The sequence below is a fragment of the Carassius gibelio genome, chromosome B18 (genome assembly GCF_023724105.1).
Source record: "Carassius gibelio isolate Cgi1373 ecotype wild population from Czech Republic chromosome B18, carGib1.2-hapl.c, whole genome shotgun sequence".
In the NCBI taxonomy this organism is placed as follows: domain Eukaryota; kingdom Metazoa; phylum Chordata; class Actinopteri; order Cypriniformes; family Cyprinidae; genus Carassius; species Carassius gibelio.
In genome coordinates this window covers 30,891,005-30,903,504 of record NC_068413.1, presented here as the reverse complement: position 1 = coordinate 30,903,504, position 12,500 = coordinate 30,891,005, and the positions used below count along the sequence as shown (strand labels likewise).

Genomic DNA, 12,500 nt, shown 5'->3' with positions numbered 1-12,500 from the left:
TATTTCACCTCTCTCCACTATACAACCTCAGTAATTCTTGGTTTACTAGGACACCTGTCCCTGTAGAGCGTGCTTGCGAGTCTCATTGCTTGTTCAGCTAGAGATCCTTATGAAAGCTGCCAGCTAGCCCACCTTGACCCAGCTCTATCCTTCTATCTTGCTTTGTTTCTTTCTCTTTCTTTCACTATAACTAGTCATTTAATGGATTTGGGTAGAGGCTTTTCACCCCATAAAAGCCCTGTGTCTTAAAGATCCTCTGCAAAGTGACCTTTTAAAAAGCATCTTAAACTGAAGCCATAAACTGCATGCATTTCCTGTTTAGAAAGACAAACCGGGCAGTACAGGTTTGGCTGAGGTGGCGTTTTAGTGTTCAGTCTGAACAGGTTTTGTATTATAAGACACAAAAGTGAGAGTTAAAACCCAATGTGACCTCAGCTCTAAAGCATTTGGCCCGTTCTACTCCCATAAGAATTAGAGACGTGCCCTGAGGTTATGTTGTGTCATCTGTGGTTTCTCTTTACTCTCTCTATTCAGAGAATATTAACAAGCAGTAGATATGAACAAGAGATTTATGTGCCACTGATCAGACCGCCAGCTATGGAAAAGGCAAGTTTCATCTTACCTGTGCCAATGCAAACATAGGAGACTTTCTCACTTCTGGATCATCAAAACAGATGGCACATCTATTATATTTCAGTAAACAAGTCTGGTTTCTTTTTAAAGTTTAAATGAATGATTATGCAGATATATATGATGATGATGGACTGGAAATATCATCAAAATTCATGGGAGGGATGAGTCAAATTAACATTACTGGCTGTTGGGTTGAATCTCACTTTTTTAAAAAGTTATATATGTTTATTATCATTAACATTGAGCATATTTAATTATATTAACAATATACATTATTAACATATATAATATAATATAATACACTCATAATACAATTAGAAATATAAGGTAAAAATCAATGGTTCAATGAAGAACCTTCAACATCGATGGAACTCTTCCATTCTACAAATGGTTCTTTGAAGTGGAAAAAAATTCTTTGTGGAATCAAAATGGTTTGTTTTCTATGGGATTGCTGTGAAAACTTCCTTTTTAAGGGTGTACAGTCCTGTGCAATCTCTTTGATTTACTTAATGTATTACTTCCCGTTTTAGAACCAACTGGGTATAATGAGGGTGAGAGGGGTAAATAACAGTGTTCTGATGACTCCTGTGCTGGCAACAGTTTAAAAACGTTCTCTAACTGCGTGGCACATAGTGGGAACCTGGCTGTTTGAATTTACGACCAGCTGACCTTTAGTGCTGCTCATCCACCATCACGAGGCCTGTGGAGTCTGAAATCACAGGAGAGGAGGAGAAGGGAGTCTGGTGAAAGAAAAATATATAAATGCGATTAGGTGTACAGTCTGGTATATGTGTCCAATGACATCATGAATAGGGAAACAGATTGGATTTTGTATCAGAGTTTAGCCTATGTGTTTTTTTTTCAGGGCATTGTTGGATTGGAATCACCTTTTCTTAGCCAGGTGTTTCTTTTTAAAAAGTAGTTATTAAGAAATACAGATGTCCGATGTAATAAGAAATACATACAAAAGTAAGTTTATAAGGCTTATTTATAAGGCTGGTAATTGTAAATGGATGAGCGGTGCTTCAACGCGCTGTAAAATAGATGATTAATGCCCACCTGAGGGTGCGTGTTGCATATTAACATGCTAATGTGCCACGTCAACAGCCTCTAGGCTAATTAACCATACAAATAGTTTATTCAGATTTTTGTCATTAATACATGTCATTATTGATCTTTGGTGTCCTTTACTAAATTGCTATTGCAGCTTAAGACCATGTGTACATACTTACAAAAGTGTTCTTGGTGATGATGTCAGTGACATGTATTACTGAAATATTTCAAAAACATAAAAATCCTTTGATGCCAATGAAGAAACTTAATTTTTATTTTTAAGAGTTTTTTTTTTTTTTTTTTTGTGAAAAGTTGATCTTGATTATGCAATATTGGTCGATTGTGGGTGCCTGAGTTAAGAATTATGTATGACAGAAGGAGACTGAATTAGTCATTTTTTTCCCAGTTAACCTCTTTGTAATCCCTGTCAGGGTGATTTTTTCTGTGTAATGAAGAGAAGTTTTTAGTGGTGGTGTTGGTTTTGAAAAGGCTGCAGAATGAACTCAGAAACGGCTGTCTCTTCTGTGGGTTAATTGCTTGAGGTTACGTTTCACATGGCCCATTAATAAGGGTTGACTATGTGTCTACAAGGACTGCACTCTGCTTATAGACAACCCACCAAGTTGGTTTATTCTTTTTCTAACTTATGTAATATCTTTCAGACTCAAGAAGTGTAGATTTACATACATTCTTTTATTTTTTTTTTCCCACTGGCCGCACATACTTGGCTTTCACATCCCTAAAGTTTGAGAGAGCATTTTGCAGCCGTGGCAAGTGTGTGTGTGTGTGTGAGGGTGGGTGGATGTAATCTGGTAATGAGCGGTGGAGAGCTCAGGATGGCCTTGAATGTTCAAGAGAGCCACACATAAGAGACGACTAACAAACAAACAAAGGCTGGTGTCAGCCTCAGTCAGGTGATGAAGGACATCATTTATAAAAACAGTTACATGGTACAGGACAGCTCAACACAATTCAGAGACAAACAAAACACACACATACAAACACTGACTGCAGTCACCACTAGCATTAAAATGGGTCTTATGCAGTACAGGAAAGCAGTCACTGATGCTAGCACTTACTGATTAATGTGTTCATTATGTCAGGTCATTATAATGTGTCATTATGTGCATTTTAACAAATCAATTAGAATCTTTGAACCATTTGGAATTCAGGACTTTAAGTTGCTTGCTAGAAAGAGGCAGTGGTATTAGAGAGCAGGGCATTATTTTAGAGAGCATTTGACTGGATGAAATAAATGAGTGCATGGTGAGTCATCAATATTTTGATTTGTTTTCACAGAGGAATACTCTACATTTTAAAGTGATTAATTCTCAATTGCTAAAACTTTTGCAAACAATGAAGCCTGTATTAATGATCAATTAAAAGGAGATTATTCACTTACTTTTGTGTATGTGTGTGTGTGTAAATATGATAAACCAAATTAATTGATATGTGACCATTTGAGTGTTTCGTTTATGTGTATAATAGAATGTAATATGTAAAATCACAAAGCTTATATACATTATATATTAAATTCAGTATATTTATTTTATAATTTTATGGTCTTTTAAATTGTAAAAATAACATGTCTTGCACAGTCATGCAAAAAATAAATAGATAAATTAAATGCAAATAAATATTTAAAAGCCCAGACAAAAAGCCTAGACCTGCAGCTGTGTGAGTGAAGCAGTCATTAATAAGCATATGAAAGTCAACGCAGTAAGCACCTGAAATACCACATCCGAATTCCCAAGAAAATAAAATTATATATATATTATAATAATATTATATATAATATTAATTATTATTATTATTTCTTTTTGTCAGCATCCAATCTTGCAACCTGCAGGCATATGTCTTATTATACTAAAGCATGATTAATTAAGCTCATAAGTTCATAATAAAATAAAGATGATTTTGTTTGTCTCTCTACTGTCTGTCTCCTTTCTCCCACTCCCTCTTTCTCTTTTTTTTCTGTTGTTAATCTGCGTCTGCTGGGGTGATGAAGAGCCTCCCACGGCTCGCTCTTTAATTAAGAGTGGTGTAAACAACAATGGCTGTCGTGTAGCCCACGTGGCATGAACACAGACATGAATACGTGCTGTAAAGTGGCGTGCAGAGAGGCTTACATGGAGTTACTCTGGACAGCTGAAAGCCTGGAGTTTAGTGAAGCCAGAGCCTGCAATGCTTTTAATGCAGACACAATGCTGCACAAAGATGGAAAAACAACACTGAATCAATATTTATTATTATACCAATTATATTATCTGCAATATATGTCTTGCTGTACTAAAGCTTTTATAGGACAGCTGAAATGCATTTTATATTTGTGTTTGGAAGCTTTGATGAAAGCTGTAAATTGTCAGTGATGTATTATCAGATTTTCTCTACTGTTTTTTGGCATTACATTTGTGGATTTTCTTTTCTTTTTTTTTTCTTCTTTTTTTTGTGATTACTACTGGTAGCTCAAAGCATGATTAAAGTAGCTCAAATATATATTTCATGGTTTGGATTCATTTACTTTATTCAATTATAAAAAAATAAACTTTCAGTTCTGTCTGAACATTGACCAGCCAAACAGCGAAACAGAACTCAGGGAGTTCCATTTTATTTTGTATATATATATATATATATATATATATATATATATATATATATATATATATATATATATATATACATATATATATAATTTTTATTTATTTATTTATTCTTGCACCAATGGCAGATAGGGGAGTGTCTTTATTGTTTTAGTTAGTTTAGTGACAGTAGTGAAGAAATTACACACTGCAGCTTGGTGATTTCAAAGATCTATTTCTACTTATCTAACTCATAAAAATACTTTCCTTGATTAGACTAAATTAGTTCACATTAAAGTGGTCACATTTTTTTTTTTTTTTTTGTACGATGCACTGTAAAATACATGTTATTCACAGGATTTTTATTTCTTATTACAATTTATTTGTAATAATTATTTTTTTTTCACCTTTGTGGCATAAATATATGAAACGTACGCTACTGGTATTTTATATTTTTTTATATATCTATTTATTCATTCTAATATGCTTATTAGTTGCTGAAGAAAGATTTCTAACAGTTTTAACAATGTTTGCTGCTATAATATTAATAATAATTGAGGAGCATAATTAATAATATTAGAATAATTTCTGAAGGATAATGCGACACTAAAGACTGGAGTAATGATGCTGAAAATTCAGCTTTTTTATCACTATAAATACATTTCATTTTAAAATATAATAAAGTAGAAAACAGTTACTTTAAATTGTAAAAATATCTCACTATGTTAATGTATTTTTAAACAAATAAATGGTAAACATAAGAGAGAAAAAAAAAAGAAATTATTCTGGAGCCAATACAATATTTAATCAATCCTTTGATTTTAAACCACATTTGACACATCGTATGCTCTATTTCTCAGTGTAAGGAAAATATAGTATATTTTAGTATTAAGTACACTAAATTTTGTCACAGCTGGGTAAAACTTAGTTACCTGTAAACCCCATTGGATTTGTGGATTCCCCTTCGGTGTTTCTTAATTTTCTTGCTTTTTTATATATAGAGTCTAGGGCTGTCACATACGCATGATATCTATATCAGCAGTGGAGACATTTTAAGCATGGAATCCCCCTAAAAATGAACAAACAAACCTGCATGGAGCAGCAGAAATGCAAAGCTCTGTGAATGACATCTGTTTCAAAATGCGTGGAGCTTCAGATTCTCAATGGGCCTGTGCATTTCTAACAAACGACCTCTTCCTCTTTCTCTCCTCCAGAAGAGAGGATGCTGCAGGAGACCAGCGTTAGAGCAAGTCCAAGCTGATCGCTCCATCCCCTCCCTCCCCCGCCCAGTCCTCCACAATCCCAGGATGCTCTGCCCCTGCCGAGGGAAGCTGAAGTTGCTGGTGGTGTCTCTGAGTTTCGTCATCCTGTTCACCTGGCTTTACCTGCTCGTGGGGAACTCGGAAAGTGAGTATCAAGACACTTATCGTCAGATCTTTAGTTTTCCAAAAAAAAAGTGATCTCTGTGAGACAGACTACAGTGGCCTATTTTCCTGTGTTCTGATGTGAAGGCTGGACTGACAAAGAGTTTTCCTTTTAAGCTGGGGTGACTTGGGTGTTGAGACTGTCAGTCATAGACTTATCTCGGTCTGTGTTCTAAAAGCCTCATCCGATGGGTCTGTCATCCTCAGAGACGCACAATAACGCTGTGGAGTGCTGATAACAGAACTGATCTGCAGCCAGATCTTACAAAGCTAATCATTCTAAAAGCTCATTCTCTCACTCTCTATCTGGCATGTGAACCTATCATGAGAAATGCACACTCAGAAAAGAAGATTATCAGAGCATGATCATCAGTATTTATAAGACTGAAAGTGTTTAAGAGAAGACTTGTTGTTTCCTATAGAAAAATGTTGAAGATATATTTCTGCACTTTAAAAGCATTTTATCGGTCATTGTTTGAAACGGGTGAAATGGAGAGCTGGTTTTTGATGCAATATTCTTTCTAAGAATGCCTTGAAGTGTTAATACATTGTGCTGAATTGTGCCATATCAAGTTAATTTAATATTTAAGCAGTAAGGGATGAGTGCCTGCAGCCCTGGGACTTTACAATGCAGCATGGCCTGTTTAAAAGTGGTTGCTTTTATAAAGCCTTACTAATTAAATATATTAAGGACCCACATATTCATTGTTTATTTTTTTTAAACAATTCATTCAAAATTGTCATTCTTCCATTATAACAGGGACTTTGACCTAAAATATTTACTAGAAAATTCTCTGCGAATTCAGTTAGTATTTCAGTAATTTAACCTCACATTCACGTTCACAGTTTTCTGATGTTGTTTCATGGTCATGTGACATGCAGGCAAATCACACATTTAATCGTTTCTTAGTCAACGTTTTATTTTGGTTGTTGTTATTGTAAAATTATTCATTTATTCCAATGTTATAGTTTTTTTCAATTATTAATAAATTTTTCATTGAATTTATTATTTATAATGATCCCAGTTTTGGAAAACTTGTGGTATAAAATATAATCTGCTGAACCAGTTGTTCACATCAGAGAACTTTATTATGGATTATAGAATGAATGCAAAATTATATTGACCAGTGAGAATTCAGCACCGGAACTATCCATTTTATAAACAGTAACACATACTAGGATTATACTAAGGTAAAAACATAGGCCCTTTTACAGTTTACAGACTTGCTCAAGTCTTGATACTACATCAGTATTTCTTAACTAGAGGTCCGGGGCCCACCTGGGGGCCTCAGAAAATTCCCACTAGGGCCGCTGGATTACTAAAAAAGTAATTAAATTAACAAATTTATGAAGTAAAATAATCTAAAATAAAATCTTACAAAAGATGTATAACTTTTATTAAAGAATGTATAGTTCTTTAAAGTTTAACTGTAATTCATGAATAACAATTGGACAGTAGGCAGGTCTGTTGACAATGGCTGCACTTTTTTGAGAATGCTTTCGGGAATATATATATATATATATATATATATATATATATATATATATATGAGCCCTCCAAAAACTATAAAATCTATAATTATGAGCTTATTTTATAAAACCACTATATATATATATATATATATATATATATATATATATATATATAATATATATATATATATATATATATATATATATATATATATATATATAGTGGTTTTATAAAATAAGCTCATAATTATAGATTTTATAGTTTTTGGAGGGCTCATAAAAGCATGAAATGGACTTTTCTCCATCTGCTGCCTTTGACTTCACAGCTCAGCACAGATGCATGTGTAGCAACTGTTTGTGTTCTTGTGCTGTCGTCAGCCAGTCAGGGCAGGGCATTTTCCTTTTCTGCTCTAGATTCATTAATCACATGGCATTTACCGCTCAGGTGATTGGCTCAAAATAACCTTGTGGCAGAATTGTTGGCTCATAAGCAAAGATGTAGATTACATATCACATACTTCCAGGGGCCCCTGTGCCCAACTGCCTGAGATGAATGTGAATGCTAATGGATAATGGATGAGAAACGACATGGCTACGCTCTGTAAGATGGTTCCCAACTCTGGTTACCAGGGATGAGTGATTTGCACTCACTTGTACATGAGTGCAATGCAAGAAAATCCATCAAATCATTCCGATAAATTCAATGCCTGTTACTTTGTTCTCCCTGATCACACCCAATTTTCTGCTACTATAATCATCCCAGCAGAGAGCAATGTGTAGATTGAGATACTCTTGGAGTCTGTCTTGAATCCAAATGACATTTACGTTTTATTGTCTCTGTAAATTCACCTCAGGCTTCCTATTTTCTTACCTCTCATCCATCCATCTCTGGGGTGTAATCTGTCAAGATCACTCGAAATAAATGAAATCTGTTGTGCCGTATCAGACGGGCGTTCCCTGCTCCTCTCCGCGTGCCTGGTGGAATCTACAGAAGCACGGCTGCTGGAACGGGACGTCCTGGCATCGCGGGTTCGAGAGGTGGAGGAAGAGAACCGGCAGATCCGCCTCCAGCTGAGCCAATCGCAGGGCCTGGCTGCCCAGCCTGCTGAGGGTAACTATGGCAACCAGCAGTGGGTTGCATCAGCAGACACCGGTCCAGAAGACGTGGAGAACACAGCCGAGGAACGGGCCAATCACAGCGAGTGTTCTCGCTCGCCCACAGCCGAGAAGTGTGAGGTAAGATGACATATTAGGTCCTGTCAGATGTGAGAACAAATCTTTAGAGGAACATGCAGCGGTCCGAAACACACTTTGGTGTTTTTTTCCCAAAGACAAGTTCGATAGGTTGAAATGATAAAACAATACGGGCTAATATAGTTGGTTGAAACTAAAAAATGGCTCTGAAAAGTAAAGTCATTTCTATGGAAAGTACTGGCATCATCACTGTAATTTGATATTCTGTATTTATCTTCTCTATATTCAAATAATATTTCTGCCATATGTGTATGATTCTTTTCTGGTTGACTGCTGCATGTTAGATGATAAGTGTCTACACAATAAGTTTTAAGCTAAAGTTCTTCAGTCCAATCTAAAACATTGGCCTTTCTCTGCACACACAGTTGATTCACGTGGCGTGTGTGTGTGCGGGTCACAACGCCAGTCGGGACGTGGTCACTCTGGTCAAATCTATCCTGTTCCACAGGTAAGAACCACGGACAGGAAAATTAATAGTAAATAAAAAAGCAGTATAATAGTATACTGACACCAATATACAGAGCTGCATTGTGCATGCAATCTTATCTATACGATGTGTATAAGAATAAATATTGGAATTTAGCTATATAATTTATTTCATATGTATTGTGTTTGACCTGAAATGAAATTTACACAATTACAAATTCAAATTTCCAAATTCAAAATCAATTTATTTATTTATTTATTTTTTAAGTTGAATTTTAGTTTGAAATTTGACATTTAAATTTTGGAATTTGGAATTTTACATTTGAAATTAAAATTCCAAACTTGAAATTTCATTTTCAGATTTCATTTTCCAAAATCCAGCATGATTTAATTAATAATTACCAAATTTCAAATTACCAAATTGTCACCTTAGCATCACATACTGTATTGTCACCTTTGTTGTCGCACCACATGATAATTGTAAATTAAATCATGAAACTAGCAAAAATAGTCATCAACATTTTTTTAATTTGCTTGATGTATTCATACAGTATAAAACCTAAGACATCAACATGTCCACATCTCTCTTTTCAGGAGAAACCCACTACACTTTCATTTCATCACAGATACAGTGGCCAATCAGATCCTCAGCACTCTGTTCCAGTCATGGATGGTGCCGTCCGTACAAGTCAGCTTCTATGACGCTGATGAACTCAAAGTAAGCACCATTCTTCCATGACTCTACACTTGCTCTTTGACCCAGAGATAATGACCATGTCACAGAGCACCATTATAGAGGTTTAATGGGAGGTCATAAGCAGTGATAGTTTTGAAACGATGCAGGTGGCAATGACAAGTCTGAAGAATGATGCCCATCACAATCCTCTCTGAGCTCATTCAGGCACAAACAACTGGGATGAGAGACGTGTCACATGCGCTTATGGATTGTAATGAAGGGGCAAAGGTCCCCTTGGGATAGTATGGCTTGTCTGTGATAGTGGAAACATTGAGCTTGTTTACACTCCAGCGAGCTCAAGCGCTCTTACTCTCTTGCACGCTCCAGAGCATGTGGGAAAACACAGAATTATTCATTTCTGTTCATATATTTAAAGTGACAGTTCTTATCTTTTTTTTTTTTTTTTTTTTTTTTTTTTTTTTACAACTTGGCATGTGAGTGCAGCCTTTGCTGTGGCGTTGAATTATTCACTGTCCGTTGTGATTTTTTTTTTATTTTTTTTTTATGCAGTGCACGTTAGAGTGAAGTGACAATCAAAGAGCATGCCTCCTCGACGCACACACATGCACACATATTCTAGGAGAGCTCATTCTAGTTTACATTACACTGCACACTCAAGGACACTCACATGAATGCATGCACAATAACACAAATACATTACTTCTTGTCCTGTTTTGTGCTCTCGCCCCCCTCCCGCATTTAGTACACCACTGATTGTCAGCTGTTTGGCTTGGAGCCATCTCTAATCATGTGGATTTTACATCCTGTGTCTCTGCTGTGCATAGAGACCTCTTTGCTCTCCTGAGTATAGGAAAGCTAAACTGCAGGAAATCCAGTCTTTTTCAATCAACCCCTCTTCGGCAGATTATTATTAACCACGAGATCAGGTCATAAAGGATGTATGCTGAGAAGATGAAGCATACAATAAGAACTGTATAGGGTCATTTCCATGGGTTCAGATGATGCTATAACTGCAGAATACAGTTCAGGAGCAAACATGAAGAGCACAATGAGCGCCTTATAAGAGGGTTATAAGAACAATCTAAAAACTATATCCAGGTCAGGTATAGTAAATAATCAGTTATATTAGTTGCAAAACCTTGGAATACATGTTTTCATCCTGTGTACATTATTATTATTATTATATCAATATCTGGGTCTCAGTACAATAATATTATGATTTTGTAATGCTTAGTGTATAGTAATTTTAAACCTTATTTTCTCTTACATTCATCACTTGAGAATATCAGTACAGTTGTGTGTGGTAAAATACTGTAATATTTATAAAACAATATATAGATTTTTTTTCTCAGCTGTTGAGGGGAGAGCACAACAGCAGGTTATATATGATATATATATATATATATATATATATATATATATATATATATATATTATATAGTGTAATTATTAATAATTTAATATGTAATTATTTTTTATTATTTTTAATATGTAATTTAATTTTTATTAATTATTAATTATTAATATGTAATTATTTTTTTATTATTATTTTTGATATATTATAGTTTTTATACTTTTTAATCACATTTTAGTTAAAGGTTTAGATGTTATTATTTAAATATATCTACATAGTTTCGTTTTAACATATTTGCACTTTGACCTGAAATTAAATATTCAGAAAAAAGAAAAAGTTAAATGTTTCATTTGAAATTTTAAATTTATTTTTTGGAATTATAATTTGTTTTTAATTTGAAATGAATTAGAAGAGTGTTTTACACATAATAATCTCTCTCTCTCTCTCTTTCTTTCTCTCTCTCTAATTGATTATAAGTTTAAAATGCAGTAAATGTTTTGTCAGAAATACACAAAAGTTAAATACTGTTTAAAAGTGTATATTTAAATATATAATAATTGTCACAGATTTGATTCTCTTTTGCCAAGTTGATTTTCCAGTGTTAAAATATCAAATACTTTTCTATGATTTTACTGTTGTAATTTATACAGCTTTGAAGTTTTACTGAAGTTTAATTAGAAAAATATTTCTAGAACCGAGGCTGAAACAGTCACTCGTGCTCTTTTGCTCATTTCTCACAGATTTCTGTGTTTATCTCTCTCATTCTCCTAGTCGGAGGTGTCATGGATACCAAACAAACACTATTCAGGAATTTACGGCCTGATGAAGCTCACACTCACCAAAGCTCTGCCGTCCAACCTTTCAAAGGCCATCGTCCTCGATACAGATATCACCTTCGCCACGGACATCGCCGAGCTGTGGGCCATCTTCCGGAAGTTCACAGGTAATCGCTCACTTTTCTTCAGGAGGCATGTAAAGCATCTGGACAGTGAAACTTAACACCGATGTTGTGATTGCAGAGAAACAGGTGATTGGTCTGGTAGAGAATCAGAGCGATTGGTACCTCGGTAATCTGTGGAAAAATCATAAACCCTGGCCAGCCCTCGGGAGGGGCTTTAACACAGGTGAGGGCTTGCAGCTTCTTGGCGATATATGATTCTAATAAGAAAAGAAAGGGGGAAAAGCATACAGTTTCAATAACTGAACACACACTGTCCCCTTTCAAACTGCCGTTCCGGTAAATACACAGGTAAAGTGTTCCTGCAATTGTTCCCGGGTCGCTAGATTTTGCACTTTCACACTGCCAGTGATGACCCGGTATATGTGCATGCTTTCACACGTAAAGATCCCGTAACGACACGTGACATCAGCACGTGACGTGTAATGTACGAGTCGAAAACGCTAGGCACGTCATACTTCCACTGAAGCAAGCAAACGATCTCGGCGTCAGCGCGGAAAGTGAGGAACTAACTGATCCCTGCTTCATTAGTTTGCACAAATGTTTTCGTCGCGAACGTTGATCTTCCTTCAAAACAGCCGGTAAAAGAGTCACTCGATAACACGCATCATCACTTCGACACGGAATTAGATCTGGCTTTTGTTCACGC

General features: G+C 35.3%; 1 protein-coding gene across 1 annotated transcript in view; it reads left to right on the top strand.

Moving 5' to 3' along the window:
• The window catches only part of LOC127977113 (xylosyl- and glucuronyltransferase LARGE2s-like), a 31,433-nt gene extending 19,367 nt beyond the window's left edge, over positions 1 to 12,066 (top strand). Inside the window, exons 2-7 of the mRNA XM_052581793.1 lie at positions 5,480 to 5,672; positions 8,109 to 8,398; positions 8,782 to 8,864; positions 9,437 to 9,560; positions 11,665 to 11,836; positions 11,913 to 12,066. Coding sequence (XP_052437753.1) covers positions 5,573 to 5,672; positions 8,109 to 8,398; positions 8,782 to 8,864; positions 9,437 to 9,560; positions 11,665 to 11,836; positions 11,913 to 12,049 — 906 coding nt within the window. The 5' untranslated portion in view covers positions 5,480 to 5,572 and the 3' untranslated portion in view covers positions 12,050 to 12,066. The remainder of the gene's footprint in view (positions 1 to 5,479; positions 5,673 to 8,108; positions 8,399 to 8,781; positions 8,865 to 9,436; positions 9,561 to 11,664; positions 11,837 to 11,912) is intronic.
• Positions 12,067 to 12,500: the final 434 nt, after the last annotated feature.